General features: G+C 47.2%; 1 protein-coding gene across 1 annotated transcript in view; it reads left to right on the top strand.

Annotated features, from left to right (window-relative positions):
• The window catches only part of LOC8026559 (transient receptor potential cation channel subfamily A member 1 homolog), an 84,672-nt gene that overhangs the window by 32,228 nt on the left and 32,941 nt on the right, over window positions 1-19,503 (top strand). The window contains exons 13-20 of the mRNA XM_029976545.4: window positions 3,126-3,247; window positions 4,405-4,578; window positions 7,057-7,157; window positions 8,084-8,283; window positions 9,223-9,355; window positions 11,331-11,462; window positions 11,868-12,068; window positions 16,928-17,167. Coding sequence (XP_029832405.3) covers window positions 3,126-3,247; window positions 4,405-4,578; window positions 7,057-7,157; window positions 8,084-8,283; window positions 9,223-9,355; window positions 11,331-11,462; window positions 11,868-12,068; window positions 16,928-17,167 — 1,303 coding nt within the window. The remainder of the gene's footprint in view (window positions 1-3,125; window positions 3,248-4,404; window positions 4,579-7,056; window positions 7,158-8,083; window positions 8,284-9,222; window positions 9,356-11,330; window positions 11,463-11,867; window positions 12,069-16,927; window positions 17,168-19,503) is intronic.

Raw genomic sequence — 19,503 nt, forward strand, 5'->3', positions numbered from 1 at the left:
CACGAGACCTCTCTTGCCGAGGCGACGCAATCGGGCACGACCGGTCAACCGCTCGCGTCGCATTCTCGTGTTTAAACAAATCTAAAATCGTACTCTGGACCAAAAAACTTGTTTCTCTCTAAGGTTACAGCATTTCGTGTGCGAAATAAAAATTGTGACTGTATCTTGGTGGCGTCGTCAGCGCGAGATGCTTGGGCTTTTGCGTCGCGACGTAGAAACGCTATTCTAAAACACCCTCGCGTCGCAGGCGCTAATGCAAGCGCTAAATTTAGCGCTAGCGTGCGCTAAAATTGCGTACGTTATTCTAAAACTCCCTAATCAGTGTTATTCCTTTAATCAGTTTGACCATGTGGAAAGGCGATCTGTCGTTTGCTCTAATGATCGTGCGGCGCAGTGGCAGAAAGTACTCCTTTTTTATACTTAGACCACTTGGCAATTGCAGCTTGATGACGGATATCGCGTGTTTTTAATTGGACGAACCTGTTAAGGAAAGGCCGACGATTGGTGTTCCAAACGTATCGCGGGTAGTGTTTGTCCAGGAAAGCTAGTAGTGCATTGATTTATATGGTTACAATTTGTGTGGCAAAATTTGGTCTTCAATATTGTTCTCCATAAGTGAAATGCGAAAAAGTATCCATATCGCGTGGTCGAACTGACTGTGCTGCACCGTATAATTCTAGGCATTTCGTTGGGCTGCCATATTCACATATTTCGATTCATTAGTCGATTTCTAGCAACATTCTAACACGCATTCACACGGCCAGTAAAAAGCTATCTCCAACATAGGTCCCTTTGCAATCGGCAAATCAGCACACGCTCTTGGGTCGCGAGCACAGGCCACGCGCGGAGGATCGCGAACTGATTCGCCGCTTGGCATAAAGGCGTGTGAATGGAGTATAAGCTTAGTTTTGATCTCCTAACTCACCCAGTTTATGTTGTGTTTTCGTTTAGCCCAGCAAGAGCTTTATAGTTTATTCTCTCTGTGTACTCTTTTTTCCCCGAATCACTGATTGCAGCACCTGTTGACAATGTGACTTTCCTTGACTGCGAGTACGTATAAGGAGGATACAAAAGGCAAAGATCGAAATCTTTAACTGGTGGTAACTTTGCCGGCCTTTACTACCTATCCTACTTTACAAAGCTCCTAAAAAAAAAATGGCAAAAAAAATCATCATTAAAAGAAAAAAAAAAGATCGAGTTACACCTAAGCACTTCTTATGAGTTGTGAATGCGAAAGCATGTACATTAATCTTGCTCTACGCGTGTTGGCGCTCTGACTGGCGATGACTAGAGTTCCTGTATAGGCTCCCTACGGGAGCCAGAGTTGCGCGTCTGTTTTCCACATGCCGCCGCGCCGCTATTCGCCGAGATCCGATCACGTGAGGAGCCGGATCAAATGCCATGCAGGAAAGTAGACGTTGCCCGCGCCCGGCGTACGTTCCCCCAGTTTTGAGCGCGCCGCGTGCCTCGAACGCGCGGCGCCACTATTCGCCGAATTCAGTCACGTGAGGAGCAGGATCAACATGCTGTGCAGGAAAGACGGCGCTACGGGGATGAACACGCGCAACTCTGGCTCCCTAGGGAGCATGAGTTGCGCGCATGAGTTAGCGCTGATGGACACGCAGCGCCATGAAGTGGCCGGTCGTTGGAACTGGCGCACAGCGTCAGTTTCAACGACCGGCCACCCCATGGAGCTGCGTGTCCGGCGAATGGAAGCCTGGTTGACGCGTGCTAGCCAGTGGGATCGAAGCGATGTAAAAGAGTCGTTTGGCGTGGTTTCAAAGCTGATGATGTCGGCTCGCTCCATGAGAGAGTCAAGGCTTTCGCATTCAAAGTGTCACTTCCATGAGTGCTTTCTGAGTGAACTTGCTATACTCCCTCCGTTTTTCAGCTGAGACTTCAGCTAATATCACAAGCACAAGAGCTTGAGGTCGCTGCTTTGAAGCGTGCTTCAGCAGAACGAGCACTCGTGCCAGAAATGCACGCCTCAAAGCCAGGCGCGCGGGCTAGCTCGCGCTTGTTGCTTCGGCTGCAGTCTCAGGTTATAATGGGTGCTCTACAGGTTTTTCGAGCTACCTCAACTAACAATAGTTTCTGAATCCCCGGCCTTTACCCTTTCCGGTATACTATTTAGTATCGCGAAATTCATAGTAGTTATTGTGAAATCGGCAAAGGAAAATGATGTAAAAACTAATATTCAAGTATACTCGTACTTTTCAGTACCGTGACGTCAGCGACAGGTAGACTTGCCAGTCGAGCAATCAGTTTAAAAAATAGAATATGCCAATCATTTGTTCCGTGTTGGAGCGCGGGCACTGGAGCGAGCTTCCAAAGCATTCATTTGACACCATGCCTGCTTTGAATCAGTTGGGAACCAATTCTACAGTCCAAAGAGTGAACGCCGGCCTTCCACTGACGTCACATTTTCGTTGTTGCCAGTAGAGACTTCCAGTTTGAAAAGCACGGTAAGAACCGAAACTCTAAATTCAATAACTTCGCGAAAAAACGACATTTGGGCCCAATATTTGGGACACTACTTTAGCGATGTTTGTTGGTGAGTTAAGTAAAAGTTCAAGCAAATCAGAAACAATAATAATAATAAAAAACTGTGGAGTATCCCTTTAAGGGGGAAGAGAGTGTAGAAACATAGCCTTAGATAAGATTGCGTGAAAGAAAGCACTGCCGAAGCTATAGCGCCCGAGGGGAGTGGCATATGAAGTCGAGTCTCAAGAGTTCGCATGCCCCATATATAGAAGACTTCTTTTACAGTTTTAGCTATGACGCTTATTCCAGCACGCCCGCCTTGGTGATTTGTGGATATAAACAAACGGTTTTACAAGAGACGTCCTCGCCACCAACACTTCTGCTCAGAGTCCGTTTCCGACCCAAGCTGAGGTAAAGTCAAGGACAACCGCTTGGTAGTAAAGCCGCCTGGAGCACCATCACGTGCCTTATTCCGACACTCCTATACCGACTTACTTCCAGGACCGTAGTTTTCGCAGTGTGCAAAGTTACGCTAAAGACAATTTTCAATGGCCCTTTGTATTTCCGTGACCCTTTGCAGTTCCGTGTTTCTTTGCAACTCCGTGGCCCTTTGGAATTACGTGGCTCTTTGCAATCCACAGGAATGTGGTTGAGGCGCTTCTCAAGAGTTCCTTCTGGAAAGAACTGCTCCAGAACGCGACCGACAGTGAACAAAACGGAGTGCACCAGACGCCCCTCCGCAGTCTCATCCGCTCCATGCCAGGTGAGGAAAGCAGTGGTTGTTACGTTGCATGGAGGGATTCGAATGCTTAAATGAAATGTTGCTAGTGCAACAACATTTAGCTTATAAATGACCTTATCATGGAGGATATTTCTAAACAAAAACGTCATGCGAAATGCTTGGTGAGAGAACTACACGTGGCATTAAATAGAGGTCATTTAGTCCCGGGCGTACTCTGCGATACACTTTTAACGTGAACATGACATGGCGCTTTTTTGTTTTGCGCTTTATTCTTTGGGTTTAATTGCGGCGCCACTAACTTATAAGTAACTTTCTCAAAGAAGCATTTTACATGGCAGTTTTTTTTACAAACTTTCGATTCTATGAAAACAAAACCTGGTGATAGTGTTTCTGCTATTAACAGTGTCGTGTTATGTGCATGCAGTGTACCAAATACTTTCTTCAGAATAGAAATTTTAAGCGAAGGCATTGGAGACCTCTGCTAACGCAGGCGAAGCTATTAAAGCAAACGGACCCGTAAAATCTTTGTCTTCTATTATCACAAAAGTAGCGATTTCTCAGTGGTGTTCAATTTTCACGCATCCATTCGCTTAATTGCAGTGCATAAATTGACATAAACAGGTAAAAGTAGAGTATTTGGGGCAGGCGCGTCAATGGCAGTGAGACAACCTCTGTTACCATCCGGTTATGGGTGAGACGTTGAAGGCAAAACAATCGCCTAATCTTGCACTCACGGCAACAGTGTTCTTTTGGCGACAACTGTGACCTCAAAACTGTGTAACGTTACACGCTCTCAGTGACCATACAGGGTCTTACTGTCGACGGATACTGAAATCAAACCGGAGAGTTATTATCCCTGTACCGGAGCTACGAACCAGCCAAACAGAGGAAGGAAGTCTTTTTTCGTCTAAGCATCTCGTCTCAAAGACGCAGAACAATTGCACGAAATTGCAGTTCTGTTCTAGGTCCAAGAATGGGAACCTCCAAGTTTGATTCGTGTTATTGGACTCTTTTTTTTTTTTTTTCGAGAAAAAATCGTGAAATCGTAAGTAAAATCGTACACTTCCCACATGCCTCTGATGCCTCCCAATTTTGTTCGGACGTGTGGCCAAGGCCATGTTAGCCAATGATGCTATGCATTCCCTGACTGCCTCCGCACTTTTCCTTCGTGAGGGCAGACCTGGCCACCTTGGTGTTCGAGAACTGCGTGGTGGTGGAAGCAGCGTCGGACGAGGACCCGAACAAGTCGGTCACTTACCACTACCAGTTTTTGGACGATGCCTTTGCGAGCTACGGCGCCGCCGACGACTCGGGCGACGAGAGTGACTCGGACTCCGGCTCCAGCATCCCAGGTAAGCGCTTCCGACATTGACGTCTTTTCTCAGTTTCGTTTCCCATCACGTCAAAATACGTCCGCACAAACACGCTCTACGTCGCTCGGCAAACGTTGAACGTAGTGACCCTGAATGGAAAGAGTACCACACGACACATCGTACGCTTGAACTGGGATTTCGAGCAGATTGGGCTTTCTTTCAATTAATAGTCAAGTTAAACAAAATGTATGTGAAACTTTTACGCAAAAACCTGTGAACAGCCGCTTGAGTTACGACCGATCAAGATATAAAAGCCGCGTTGGTTGCTGTTTGTGCCAACACGGCTATTGTTACTGCTAGTTGAACCTAACGTCAGTACATATTGACAGTTGGCAGACTCCCACTGACCATTACCTGCAGAAGTTGAACCTCCATGTTCTTTAATGTTCGTCACTAATTGATTAAATTGCCACTCTGCTTTCATGCTGCGTCTGTACTTTTAACTGTTCCTTCGAAGACACGCCAGACTGTGCATGAAGAAATTATGGCACATCAAACAATTAGTGATGAAGTTTGTGGAACAGGGGTGTGGGGAGGAGGTGTTTATTTGGATAATGCAATTAATGCAAAGGTGCGAGTGAGCTGGTTAAGAATAACGATAATAATTTCTAGATAAGGGGAACAAGAAGGACAAAGGACAAACACAAATCTCCAAACTCAGCTAGGTGACTCGTGAGCGACTGAAAAAATCCGCCTGGTCCTGGTATTGAACCAGGGACCTCTCCATTTCCAGTGGAGCGCTCTACCAACTGAGCGCTCTACCAACAAGGGGGACAAAGTACAAATACAAAAATCCGAACACAGTTAGTCTGTTAAATTTGTCGCCTTGTCAGGCATGTCAATGCCTTTTGTGACGGCCCCCAGACAACAGTATTCTTCGATGATTGTCTAAATAAACTCTGATTGATTGATTGAAGCCTTAAGATGCAAACTGTTCACCCTTGTTGGTGTTAGACTGGTGGCGGCTGTGACGACTAACTCCGGGTTATCTCAGTAGGCAGAGCGCTCCACTGGAAATGGTGAGGTCCCTGGTTCGATACCATGATCAGGCGGATTTTTTTCACCTGATCCTGGTATCCTAATCCTCTTTCTTTTAGATTTGTGTTGGTCCTTTGTCTTCTTGTTCCCCGTTCTTCATGAATTATCATTGTTATCGGTGTTTATGTCTCGTTGAAAGTTCGCCATTTGACAAAGTTAATTCCAAAATTAGTTGATGGGCGGGACATAATGCCTCAACCGATTCTGGTCATTTTCGAACGCTTTCGAGCGCCCGTCCAGCGGCAAACAATAGACCTATTGGCGACATGCGCGATCGAAAGCGTCGCTGTGGTCGGCCTTCCACGATTGGCCGAATGCTGACTATGACGTCAGCAAAGGATTTCTTATCGACGAAAATAAAAAGAATATAAGAACTTGGATTTGGACGGTGTTTACACTGTTGGTTTCAGAGCGCAATGATCCCCACCGTAATTATAAACAGCGTCGAACTTGTTGTTCACAAGGTAATGACGTCACGAGAGGGAACCATAGGAGGGCGCCACCAAAACATCTCGCCGCTGATTGCTAAATCACCCCAGCATCAAGGAATGCAGGGAATGGTGCTCTACGCCCCGCACGCGCTTGCCTTCCCCGTTTAAAAGATTCCAAGTGAATAATCCAAATAAGGCGTTGTCGAACGCGCGTGGAAGATGCCATTTGTTTTAAGCTTTTGCTTTAGAGCAGTTACTGCTGCAGACGCCAGCACGTGCGGCGCGTAGAACACCATTCCCAGCGTTCTCTTTGGTGCTTGGGCATTTTAGCAATAGGTCTATTTTTGGGTCGGCATCTTCCTCGGGGAAACTCATAACGGTCTTCCTCTCGTCTGCGCCCTGATCGTTGGTTCGTAGGTATACGAGGATTCTCATATTCTGACACAAAACACTATGAATGCAGAGCACCCAAAGAACTTCGTGGTTTAGTGTCAAAGCTGCACTGCGGTACTGAAATCCCTGGTGGCAAAATAGCGGCGCTGTATAATCGAATCAGAGTGGGCAAGCCTGGCATACCCGGCCTGCTTTCCAGAGGACACGCGGACGGGCGTCCTTTTTTTTTTGCGCATTCGGTTACATCTAAGGAAAGATAACACCAACACCCGCATTACCTTCCGATCGGTTGTGGCGGTTAACCGGTTGTTCAGGGCTTTCGCTTAAAGGCTTCGTTTCTCGCATATTGCTTGGTCTTATTTTTTTTCTTCACCTTTGAGATGTTTGGCATCAGTTCTTGAGAAAATACGATTAGCTCGAGTCTGAAGTTCATGTAGATGCTACTAAATGCTGTACTTTATGAACATTCAGCTGAAGAACAATAATTACCGATGCACGCGTAAGGTGAGGATAAAATATTTTAATGAAGGTATGTTGATTACTTTCGGCTTCACAACTGCGCTGCCCCTAATTGAGGTTGTTCTTGCTCTTGCAGTGAGGAAACTGTACGACGAGAGAGGCAACGTCCTTCCCGGCACGCCACTTTACTCCCGAGACTTCGGCACGCTCAAGCACAACCATCCTCTGATGATCATGGTGGGTGCACCAGGCAGCCCAATTCGGAAACTGGGGGGAACAACGATCGCTGTTTTTTTTTTAATAGGCATTAGCGCATGACACAAACCGCTCTTCTCACTAGCTTAACCAATTCAGTGATTTGTGTTTCGGGTACTTCGCGCGGAGTAGGGAAGAGTCATACACACAGAAAAAAAAAGCCTCGGGCACTTTTGAGAGTGTCCGCCGTGTACCTGATGGACAGGAGTTTATTATAGCTGGTGAATCATCTACGAGTGTGATGTTTTGCCTATGTGAGTTAGGTGAAGACTACCAGTCCGTGATTCCAGCAATTGTTTTTTTTTCTTTTTCTTAGCAGTTTCCACGGTTTCCTGCTTTGTCCGTCAGGCTGACCGACCCCCAAGCAGATGAAAGCAAACTTTCTCTCAGTTCTACCCTCCTCCTTTTTGTGGCTATTTTAATTTTTTAGACATTGCATTGTTTGAAAAGCCTACAGTGTTTCCTGACGTTGTACCCAGATATCTTATGACAAACAAATTTATTTTTAGAGCGGCAACTTTCTTTTAAAAGCTTGATGCTTGGTATATCAGGAATCCGCTCTCTATTTTGGCGCTGTCTTTTTTTTTTTTCCTTGTGTTAAATTTAAGTCTAAGATATCAGACTGGGAACAAAATGCAAAAGGGTTTGGAGGTGGGCTAGTTGGTAGCAGTTCATGATGAAATAAAAAGCGCACAACAAACCAGGACAAAAAAGGGGACACGTACGACAGATAAGCGCTCTTTATTTATAAAAGAATATAAAGACGATGGAGCACTCTCGTCGTATTTGTAACTTGTATTTAAATACTTTCTTAGGAAATGCAATTAGGTTTGTAATTAAATGCATTCTCCAAATATTTTGTATTTGTATATGAATGCATTGTGTTATGTATTTTGCCCGTCCTTTAGGCGGACGAGAAGCGTCGCGCCCTGCTGGGCCACGAGCTGTGCAAGAGCCTCCTGGTGCACAAGTGGGAGAGCTACGGCCGCTACGTGTACTACGGCACCATGTCGGTGTACGTGCTGTTCCTGGCCTGCCTCACGTCGTTCGCCGTCGGCACGCCCGCGCCCTGCCCGCTAGACTTCCCGCACTTCAACACCACCTGCTCGTGAGTACGCCTCAGCGCGCCGACCAGCCGGTTCTATGAAACAAAATGCAAACAAATTTTCTTTTTAGATAATAGCGAGTTTTAGAATAGGGGGCCCCACAGCTTTGGGTACCCCAAACAGATTGGGTCATCCAACTGCGCATGCGCCGAACTTCTGCGCATGCGCAGTTGGACGCCCAATGTTTGGGGCACCCAAAGCTGCGGGGCCCCCTATTCTAAAACTCGCTAATAAATCGAATACAGCTTGATACCTCGGCGCTAGTTTTTTTTTCGAATGGTAAATCGATTTTGCTCAAGAGAGAGTAAGATTGATTTACTTCCAAATAAGCAAACCGCGTGTTGGGCTTTTTATATCGAAATTTTTGTGTTGTTGAGCACACGTAGCTGAAGAAAACCTTTTTTGTCCGCGCAGCTCTTGACGCAAAAAATAAATGTCTCTCCGATAAATTTGTAGTGTCACAAACGTTCTGAAGCCATAGTGGCTATAGTTTCGCAAGTATGCAATCGCAGCAAAAACACAAATTACTGTAACTCAAGGGGATGAACCTGAGAGGCTAACACATTTTTAATGTATTATAATCTTAATCCCGTAGACACAGAAAATAAAATAACGGACAAGACGACCGCTTTGTCCGTTGATTTTTTTTTTTTTTTTTGTGTTTCGGGGTTTTGAATAATGTTATCTCACCAGCTCACCTGCATAGTTTGGATTCTTGAATTTTTATCCCTAACTAAAAAAACAAAAAAAAAAAACATTTTCATTCAATGTTAATTTTGCTAACATGAGCAGACAGTCAATTAAAAGCAGAAAGTGTTAACCGTTGTTGTGAATCGTTTTCTGTTCGAACATCGTTCATACTGAGCGCCTCACTGGACAGTCACTGCCCACAACTCTGTCTCTGTTTGAGCTATACTCTCTCCATCTGTGGGTTTGCGCAGGTTCATATCTCGGTTTAACAGCTGCGCCGTCATCGGAGAAGCATCCGACGAGGGCCTCTACATGCAGACAGAGTTCGCCCGACGGGCCAAGACCATCATTTTCATTGTCTCTGTCATCTTTCTCTTAAAAGAGGTAACACGCCATGGAAGAGTGAAGTGTTGCGCTGCAGAACCCGGGGATCCTGCTTTCAATACCCACAGCCCCGCCCGTTTCCATCTGGATGAGTATCGTACCGGCGTACAATCATCTAGTCCCCCTGGATGGTGCACGTTAAAAGCCGCTGGCTAGGCGTCATGCTGCTTCGCTAAATTTCTTATCTCAAGCGAGTAACAGTGTTGATACGCTGTCTAAACATCTAACACCTTTTTGTTTTTGTCTAACAAGAATAAATATGATTCGAGTATACCTCGGTTGGGTACAATGCAGTTCCAGCTTATATGATATGCCTACAGTACTAATCAGTCACGAACGTAAATCAGAAACTCCTCCAACGCATTGCAGCCTGCGGGCTACCGGAGCTCAAGCCGAGCAATGTCTCAGAGCTCGTGCCTATAGATTATAAGCTATGTTCGGTTGCCGCATTTTACGGCTGGCTGTGTCACCGTTTAGGGCCGCAGACACGTACTAGCTATAAAGTTGAAAAGGTCTCCGAAACAAAGCTGATTTAATTTGCTCGCCTTTTTACAGCGAAGCTTTTCAGGGCTAGTTTCCCCAGTTTCGTGTCCGTCACCAAATTAATGTCGACACAAAACTCTGAACAGCTACCGCCATCTATGAGCGACGGCGGCAACCTTTCCAGCCTTTCCACTCAGTGGAAAGGCTAAATTTCTCTTGTGATGGATGAAGAAAGAATAAACAATTAAAGCAGGGACAACAGAACCACATCTTTCAAATGAAAGATGTGGTTGTGTTGTCCCTGTTTTAATTGTTTATTCTTTCTTCATCCATGACTTAAACCAACACGCTCTTCTACCAAGCAAGTAAATTTCTCTAGGGCGTCGTCCTAGAAGTCGTCCTCGAAGTCGTCCTAGAAGTCATCTTTAAGGTCGTTCTAGACGTCGTCCCTGAGGTTGTCCTCGACGTCGTCCAAGAAGTCATCCCTGAGGTCGTCCTAGACGTCGTCCTCGAGGTCTTCCTAGAAGTTGTCCTTGAGGTCGTCCTAGAAGTTATCGTTGAGGTCGTCCTCGACGTCGTCCCTGAGGTCGTCCTCGACGTCGTTCCTGAGGTCGTCCTAGGCGTCGTCCAGTAGGTGTCGTCCTCGAAGTCGTCCTAGAAGTCGTCTTCGAGGTCGTCCAAGAAGCCGTCCTTTTTTTTTTAATTTTCAGCGGGAATAAAAAATCGTCTCGCTACTCTCTTGTTAGTGTACGCGTGTCAAAGACGTGTACGTAACGCGTTACTTGTACCTGGTTACTTTTGTCGATAACAAACAAGAGACATGATAGTTACTTTTAACAAAAAGGGATGAGTAACGGATTCTCGTTACTTTTACATCAATAGCTGTTATGAGCTCTTCCCACCACTAGAAATGACGTCCGTCGTTGATGTTGAAGTTGTTGACGTTGTTGTTCGTAATGTAGGGCGACCGTTGTCGAAGTTGCCAAAGCTTTGAAAAGGATCACCCGCCGCCCGCTGAAATCGCACCTGGGTTTGCTGTGTGCGGCGCGGAAACGTTACCACTAGACAGTTTTAGTGGACCGTACGCTATTGCTTTGCGAACGCAAGGAGATTGCGGGTCGTGAGTGCGCATGCGCAGAACGCAATAGAGGAGCTAGCGTATTGTTTACGCACGCAACGCTGGGGATTTTGCGTTGCTGGCTAGCGGGCCTTGCGGGACGTTCTCGAGAGATCTCGGACCGTCACTTGATTTCAGTAACGTGTACACGTCTGTGTCAAACGTCATATTATTGATGATACTTCGGGCCCATTCGCAAGAACATCTTTGAGCTCGTCCTTACCCTAAACCATCTTCGCGCGATCACACCAAAGAAAACCACGAGTCCCTGCAATCTTGTACACGTCATATTATTGGTTATTCATATTTTCTCTAACTAGCAGCGAGGATCTTAAATTTTGTTTCTGTTCCATGACCGAAACCGTCGTCACGCAGATGTTTCAAATCTACAACACTCGCTGGAACTACCTGGACCTGGAGAATCTGTCGGAGTGGAGTTGCTACGTTTGCTCGCTGCTCTTCGTCACCAACTTCACGGACTGTTCCTACTCAACTGGCGTCCCCGAGGTGAGAGCTATGCATTGCACGTAGTTATTTTCATTCGTGCTTGACTGGTGCGATGCGACGCACGAACTCCTTTCTCGTATTTCGCACTTCTCGCTTATCTTCAAAATTTTGTCCCTGAAGTCTGTTTGGAGAATTGTCGTATGCCCGCAACACATGATCCTTCGTAGCTTTACTGCCTTTAATTCATTGTCCGCTTTTTTTTTTTTTTTTTGTGCGATGCGAAGGCGATTGTAAGACCACGGCGACTCGATCTTAATGCGTTGCCGTGGCAGGTTTGGGGGTTTACAGTTGAATATACAAAACATGGTTGCACTCGCTCTTTTTAACATCTGTGAACGACCCACTGCGAACTTTAAAAAAAGGATGGTAGTACTATATCTAACTAACTTGTGACTCCCCTTGCAGCCTTGGCAGTGGCAGCTGGGCGTGGTGTCCGTGTTCCTCAGCTGGGTGCTCCTGGTCATCTACATCCGCAAGCTGCCCTTCCTGGGCATCTACGTGGTCATGTTCACCAGCGTGCTGAGCACCTTCAGCCAGTTCTTCATGGTCTTCTTCCTGTTCATCGTCGCCTTCGCCCTGGCCTTCCTGGCCGTCTTCCAGAACCAGGTATAGCGGGCTTCGAAGCATTTGCTTCTCCACGACACCTTAAAGGGACACTGACACCCCCAATTTTTTTTTTTTTTTTTGCCAGGCGATATATTATGGCGTCGGAATACTACCCAAGTTATATTTTGCTACGGAGTCACGTATGTTTTAATAAAGCCAGAAAGCGCAACTGCTCGAAACCGAAACCCCCGCACCGCACGGAGAAGTGGAGAGGAGAGAGTGAGTGGCGGAAGTCACGTGGCTACACTCGACCGTATGATCTTTCTTTTTCTTTTGCGCGCAGCAGACAAAACGCGTTGCGGGATGCGTTCACCGTGCGATTCCTTTGCAGTTATGTTTATTCCGCTCGCTGTTCTATACTTCAAGATGAGTTGTTTTGTACGTTTAAGTATTGGCAATTAGTAGTGATTGCCCGTGGTGAAGTCCCGTGATCGGCTCCGAAAAGAATACTCCCAAGATGTTGCGTGAAGAGCTGCCTCACATGCCCTGCATCTGAAAGCGGCATTGTGCGGCAGAGGTGTCAACAATGGACTACCATACCATTTAGTTCAGCGACGTGTCGTCCACAACAATTATTTTTTTCAGTGATAATTGTAAAAAAAAGAAAAGAAATGTAAACATTATCCGTTGTCATCCGCGAGTCCCAGGAGACGCGAAACGACGCCATGTTGAGAATTATGCGGTGAATGCACAGAACGCTTCCGGTTGTCTGTGTAGCCTTTTTTTTTTCAGTCAACGTATTTGCAACTTTTCGGAATCCACAAAAAATGGGTTTCATATTTTTTTCTATTCTTAGTACTGACTCTTTTGCCTTCAATGACCCACGACTTTGATTAATTTTGGTGGTCGCGTCGGAACCTTCGAAAACGGCCCGGTACCACGGAGAAGAGAGTGAGCGCGACTCAAACCGGCGAGTTCTCGATCGGCGGTTTTCAGGCGGCAAGAAACCGAACCTCGGGCCGCAAATTCTGTTCTGGGTAGTTGGGTTCTCATATGTCACGTACAACTAAAAATTTCGGCGAGCATAAATACCCTGTCAGTGTCCCTTTAAGAAATGTACGGCCTTGCTTATTATTCTTGCTTCATAATTCGTTCTTCTCGCCGTCTAATACCGCAACCGTATTGACTGCGGACCAATATGCTCGTAGCTCACCTTGCCTTGCATTTCTTAAGTTGTCAGTGACTACGATGGGCGCATTCCGTTATGCTGCAAACTGGCATCTGTGTTTCAAAGAGAGCGATACTGATAGGAGCAAAAGGTAAATCGAACAGACGCACTGAGCATGGCGACTTTTCAAACGGTGTATATTGTCGAAAGTATCCTAGCTGTGCCACGAGAGCAGCTCACATTCACTAACGTCAGCGAAAACCCAAGCTAGAACGTCGACAATATTTTAGTTTGTGTGCACGTTCGAAATTAAAAATTCTGCCGATATTTCGTGGGGCCCTTCAAGACGAGCGTTACAGTGCAAGGTCGCTGTCACACTGCTCATCATACATCATACTAAAGGCACGGCGTTAGCAGCAGACATGATGACAGACTTATCTTTGTACACGCCTCGAGCGCATTCGAAGCACCTTTGCTTCGTACTTCGTACATGTATGCTTTGAAGATGTATAAACACAGTTTACGCATGACCAGCGTGACAGGTCCGTCATACCAGGAAGAAACCTGCCTCAGAGAGTGTCTGAAGACTGTCTTTTGTATGATGTATTTAGCAGTGGGACCGTGGCTTAAAAAGAAGAGTCAAACAGTCGCTCGTTCCTTGCATTCCCAATGAGCCCCGTTGCAAAATCAAGGGTTAAAATGCGTTACTCGTTTCTGTTATGAAATAACGGAGTTCGCCAATGAAGTCAGTAACGAATTACACATAATCGCGTCACTTGCTGTAACGCGTCATGTACGAGTCTGAAGAACAGGGGCGTTTTGGTCGGATTGCGCAGCCGGCGTTCGACAGGTACGAGACGGCCTCGTACATCCTGATGGCGCTCTTCCTCGTGCTAATGACCATCATCACGTCCAACCTGCTGGTCGGCCTCGCCGTCGACTTCAAGGTGGTCGTCGAACAAGCGGAGCTCGAGAGGCTCACATTCACTAACGTCAGCTTAAACCCAAGCCAAAACGTCGACAATATTTTAGTTTGTGCGCACGTTCAAATTAAGGAATTCTGCAGATATTTTCTTGGGCCGTTCAAGACATGCGTTACAGTGCGAGGCAGCTGTCACACTGCTCATCATACATCATGCAAAAGCAGACATGATGACAAAATTATCTTCGGACAAGAATCGAGCGCATTCGAAGCTCGTCTGCTACACTTCGAGCGCATTCGAAGCACCTTTGCTTCGTACTTCGTACACGTTTGGTAATTTTTTTTTTGTATCACAAGTGTGACAGATACGTCATACCCGAAAAAAGCATGCCTCAGGCAGCGTCTGCAAACTGTCTTTGTATGATTTTGTAGCACCGTGGCAGTGGCTTAAAAAGAAGAGTCAAACAGTCGCTTGTTCCCTGCATTCCCAGTGACTCCCGTTACAAAACCTATAGTTAAAATGCATTACTCTCTTCTTTTATCACATAATAGAGTGCGTCAATGAAGACACTAAGGGCCCTGTCACACTGCGGAAACAGTCGGAGAACTTTGTCCTTCAACACGAGGAAAACATGTTTTCGGGGACCCTGTCACATTGCGGAAACAGCAGCATTCCGGAAACATGTTGCTGTCGTCCGAAAACCATGTGTCCCAACTTGTTCTCCGACACTCGGGGAACATCCTGTCACACCGAGAAAGCGTGTTGGAAGAACACAAATTGCCTCCTCTCCTGCGCGCTGCATCCCTCTCTCTCTCGCCCTCGTCTGCCCGGCCGGCTCGGCTAAGCTACAAGCGCGAGCTCCGGGCTTTCAGCATCCCTGCCAAGCACGCTAGCCCGTGCAGTGCAAGCACTGTTCTGGGCCAGATGCTCGCGCTTGTAGCATCGGCTGCGTCTGGACCGAAGCTCAAACGAAGTATAGGCGGCTAGGCTCAGATCCGCTGGCTCCGCTCTTCCCTTGAATCGTTGCCATTTTGGATCGCCGTCTCATCGACGTCGCTCTACCGTAGTCGGTTCATCAGCCGCGCGAACCATCTCGTGTTCTCTGGATTTGGCGGTTGCGTTCTGCTACAGGGATAGACCCTTGCAGAATGGCATACGCGCCGGCCATAGCAGCAGCTTCTGCTTTGAGGCCCTGTCATATTGAGGAAACACGGCGGAAACATGAACAAAACATGTTTCTCAACAGTCGGGAAACACGTCGGCTGTCGGCTCTGTTGCCCGACAACCCTGTCACATTGAGGAAACAGCAACACAACATGGACGACAGCGACAATGTTGTCTCGGTGTGACAGCTTTTGGCAACGGAAACCTCGACAACTTGTGTCGGACGACACGTGTTGCCCATTTTGGTGGCTGAGCGAATTTTTTTTCCAGCAACACAGCAACATCTATATTTTTCTCTACAGATAGTCGCACGAGAATACTTCAATATTAACGTCAAGCGTGAAGGGCCATTTTGAACTCGGCTTCTTGCGCTGCGGCAGCTGATCGTCAGAATCATCTGAATCGATGGCACAAAGAAGCACCAAAGCAGAAGCTGCTGCTGTGGCCGACGCGTATGCCATCCTGCAAGGGTCTAGCCCTGTAGCAGAACGCAACCGCCAAATCCAGAGAACACGAGATGGTCCGCGCGGCTGATGAATCGACTACGGTAGAGCGACGGCAATGAGACGGCGATCCAAAATGGCAACGATTCAAGGGGCGAGCGGAGCCAGCGGATCTGAGCCTAGCCGCCTATAGACAATTGCAAGCATGGCGCCACAAGTGGTGCCCCATGCGTGCAAGCGCGTGCAACGCGCGGGTGAACGTAGCTTTGGCAAGCTCATAATCGCACGGGCGTGCCTGCTCGAGCAGAGACATGGCGGCGGCCAGTCGCCGAGCTTGCAATCGTCTATACTTCGTTTCAGCTTCGGTCCAGACGCAGCCGCGCGAGCATCTGGCCCAAAACAGTGCTTGCACTGCACGAGCGCGCGTGCTTGGCAGGGATGCTGAAAGCCCGGAGCTCGCGCTTGTAGCTTAGCCGAGCCGGCCGGGTAGACGAGGGCGAAAGAGAGAGGGAGGCAGCACGCAGGAGAGGAGGCAATTTGTGTCCTTCCAACACGCTTTCTCGGTGTGACAGGATGTTCCCCGAGTGTCGGAGAACAAGTTGGGAAACATGGTTTTCGGACTACAACAACATGTTTCCGGACTGTTGCTGTTTCCGCAATGTGACAGGGTCCCCGAAAACATGTTTTCCTCGTGTTGAAGGACAAAGTTCTCCGACTGTTTCCGCAGTGTGACAGGGTGCTTCTTTGTGCCATCGATTCAGATGATTTTGACGATCAGCTGCCGCCGCGCAAGAAGCCGCGTTCAAAATTGCCCTTCACGCTTGACGTTATTATTGAAGTATTCTCGTGCGACTATCTGTACAGAAAAATATAGATGTTGCCGTGTTGCTGGAAAAAAAATTCGCTCAGCCACCGAAATGGGCAACACGTGTCGTCCGACACAAGTTGTCGAGGTTTCCGTTGCCAAAAGCTGTCACACCGAGACAACATTGTCGCTGTCGTCCATGTTGTGTTGCTGTTTCCTCAATGTGACAGGGTTGTCGGGCAACAGAGCCGACAGCCGACAGGTTTCCCGACTGTTGAGAAACATGTTTTGTTCATGTTTCCGCCGTGTTTCCTCAATGTGACAGGGCCTTAACGAATTACACCTAATCGTGTTACTTGTTGCAACGCGTCACGTGCGAGTCTGGAGAACAGGGACGTTCTGGGTGAATTGCGCAGCCGGCGTTCGACAACCCCTGGAAGGCCATCATGAAGACGACGGTGATGATGGTGGGCGAGATGGAGTACGACAGCCTGTTCAATGAAAACGTGCTCCCGTACGAGACGGCCTCGTACATCCTGATGGCGCTCTTCCTCGTGCTCATGACCATCATCACGTCCAACCTGCTGGTCGGCCTCGCCGTCGACGACATCAAGGTGGTCCTCGAACAAGCGGAGCTCAAGAGGCTCGGCATGCAGGTGTGTGAGCAACAGTACTGCGTCCGATCCAAAGGCGCTCTGTCTCAGAGTGGCGAATGCCGACACGCCTGGGTCTAGGACAAAATGTTCCCGGACAAAATGGTCCCAGACATAATGCCCCCGGGCAATAAGGACCCGGTCAAAATGGTCGCGGACAAAATTATCTCAAGCGCAAACCCGGAAAAAATGATCCCAGGTGATTTGTTGACACCTTGGGCGCTCTTTGAGAGTTTTAGTGAACTGCCCCTCTGAGGCTCACTCGGCTCTATGGCTTTTATTCGTATAAGTCAGAGCACCGTGCGAATCTAGAGCCCGGAAGTCGCTACACAAACACACACGCGTACATTAAAAGCGCGAATTCGCGATTCACTCTCCGCGCTTGATTAGGCTATCCGGTGATAATAACAGAAAAATCGACAAACGTCTTAAGTACTTTGTTTTTAATTTTGGCACTGCTCGATTGGTTTATGTTATGCACTGTTCGGCACCGCTTGTTTGGTTATGGCGTGTTATAGAACAGCCTTTTTTTTCTTTCTCGTGCTAAATATGTTAAATATTATAGATACATGACTCGATATATGTACTTGTATATTATTTATATATTATAATTTTCTCTTCTCATTGGCTCAGCTACTGCCCTGCAATGGGCTTTAAGTTTGATATAACAACTTTAAAATGGTTAGTATTTTATAACTTAAGTATTCAGCAACAAATTTTATTTTTTTCTATATCCGATGGACCTATCTCACCCGGAATTGCGCGACGCTACCGCTGCCGTGGTGCATTCTGGTACCTGTAGTCCTCCCCAGATTTCCGGCCGCATCAATGCGCAGTGTACGCTGTTGGAAATTTTCTGGTTAGCTGGAGACGTTTTATCGGGTGTTCACTCGCGGTTTTTAATGGGTGGCTTCACCTGTTCTGTACCAGGGTGCTCTAATAACAGCACCATGCAAAAAGGCATCGGAATGTATGTCATTCCGAAAGAAAGCAGCCCCCGGAAAGAGTTTCTAAAGGTAAACAAAGCCGGATAGCGCGGCAGGAAGAACAGCGTTTTTCGATTTGTTTTGCGATTTTCTTCGTAATTTATATACACCACATGGCACGTTAGCTAAAGAGTGTAAGATTACAGGGCACGAGACTTAGTAGGGCGTGCGGAAGTGTTCCAAATACGTTGGACTATTTCCATGGGCAATCGCTCCGTAGTGGTCTATCCGTTAATTTATCTCAATCGGGACCTCCGCACCACTTTGGGGCAGCCGTGTGGTGGTGATAACGGCTATTGCGACGGCACGTTTGGAAAGCAGCTGTGTTTCAAAATATCAGAACAATCACTAAAAAAAAGAGCAGCGATTCCCGATATGCAGCAGTTCAACTGTAACTGCTTTTTCGAAAGCAGCTTTTATTTGTTTCAAACAAAACGTGAAAACACAACATAATGCAATTTATAAGCGCAACACGTACCACCAAAAAATATGGTGAGCTAAAATGCCAAAAAAGGTAGCAAACGAGGCTCACCCACCTTGTTCGGGATCGCAGAAAAAAAGCTTCCCCCTTCGGGCGACTGTTAGCGCTCGGAGCTCGGGCCAAGAAAATAAAACTGAATAAAAACTGTACACGCAAACTCTTCTCCACCCAAAGTTTTCAGGTATATGGCCTGGTTGCTTCTTTTTGACAGACGCGAGCTGTTAAGGCGCGTCAGCCATGGTCTTTCTGGAGATCATTTCTTCTTTGTGTGCAGACATGTCTCCGCAGTTCTTCTGTACCCTGTCGCACAGGCTTTCAACCAGAATGAAACGACGTTTTGAAAATTATAGCTCCCATAGAAAGTCTATTCAGCTCTTTTTACTTCATTGTTGATTAAACTTTATGCAGAAGCTTGAGCACTACGAAGCTCAGCTTTCGACCGACACATTCGATGCTGTTCCGCGGTGCCACACCGAGCCGATGGTCCCTCGAATGTTCGTGTTTTTTTACTATTGAACTAGACGTTCACTTGTTTAAAAGTTTATCGAGACGCCCGAGCAGCCGGAGTTCTCGAGTAGTGGCGTCACTGTTTATCTCGTGATCGCAGACGTACCACCGCGTGTACACAGTGGGTTCGTTCACGAAGACGAAGAACCAGACGACCACGAAGCAGACGACAAAACGATTAGGTGATAAGACGATTGGAACTGCTTTTCTGCGCTTGCTGACAAACTAAAGCGTCACAAACAAAACAATCGTATGAAGTACAGACATGCAGGAGAATCCAAGCTGATACCGGGGCGTCCCAAACGATTCTGTATGACTATGTACGCGAACCGCAGCCCTATGCAGCCGGGAAGCCGGAAAGCGAT

This window comes from Ixodes scapularis, unplaced genomic scaffold (assembly GCF_016920785.2).
Source record: "Ixodes scapularis isolate PalLabHiFi unplaced genomic scaffold, ASM1692078v2 PGA_scaffold2__306_contigs__length_199485367, whole genome shotgun sequence".
Classification (NCBI taxonomy): domain Eukaryota; kingdom Metazoa; phylum Arthropoda; class Arachnida; order Ixodida; family Ixodidae; genus Ixodes; species Ixodes scapularis.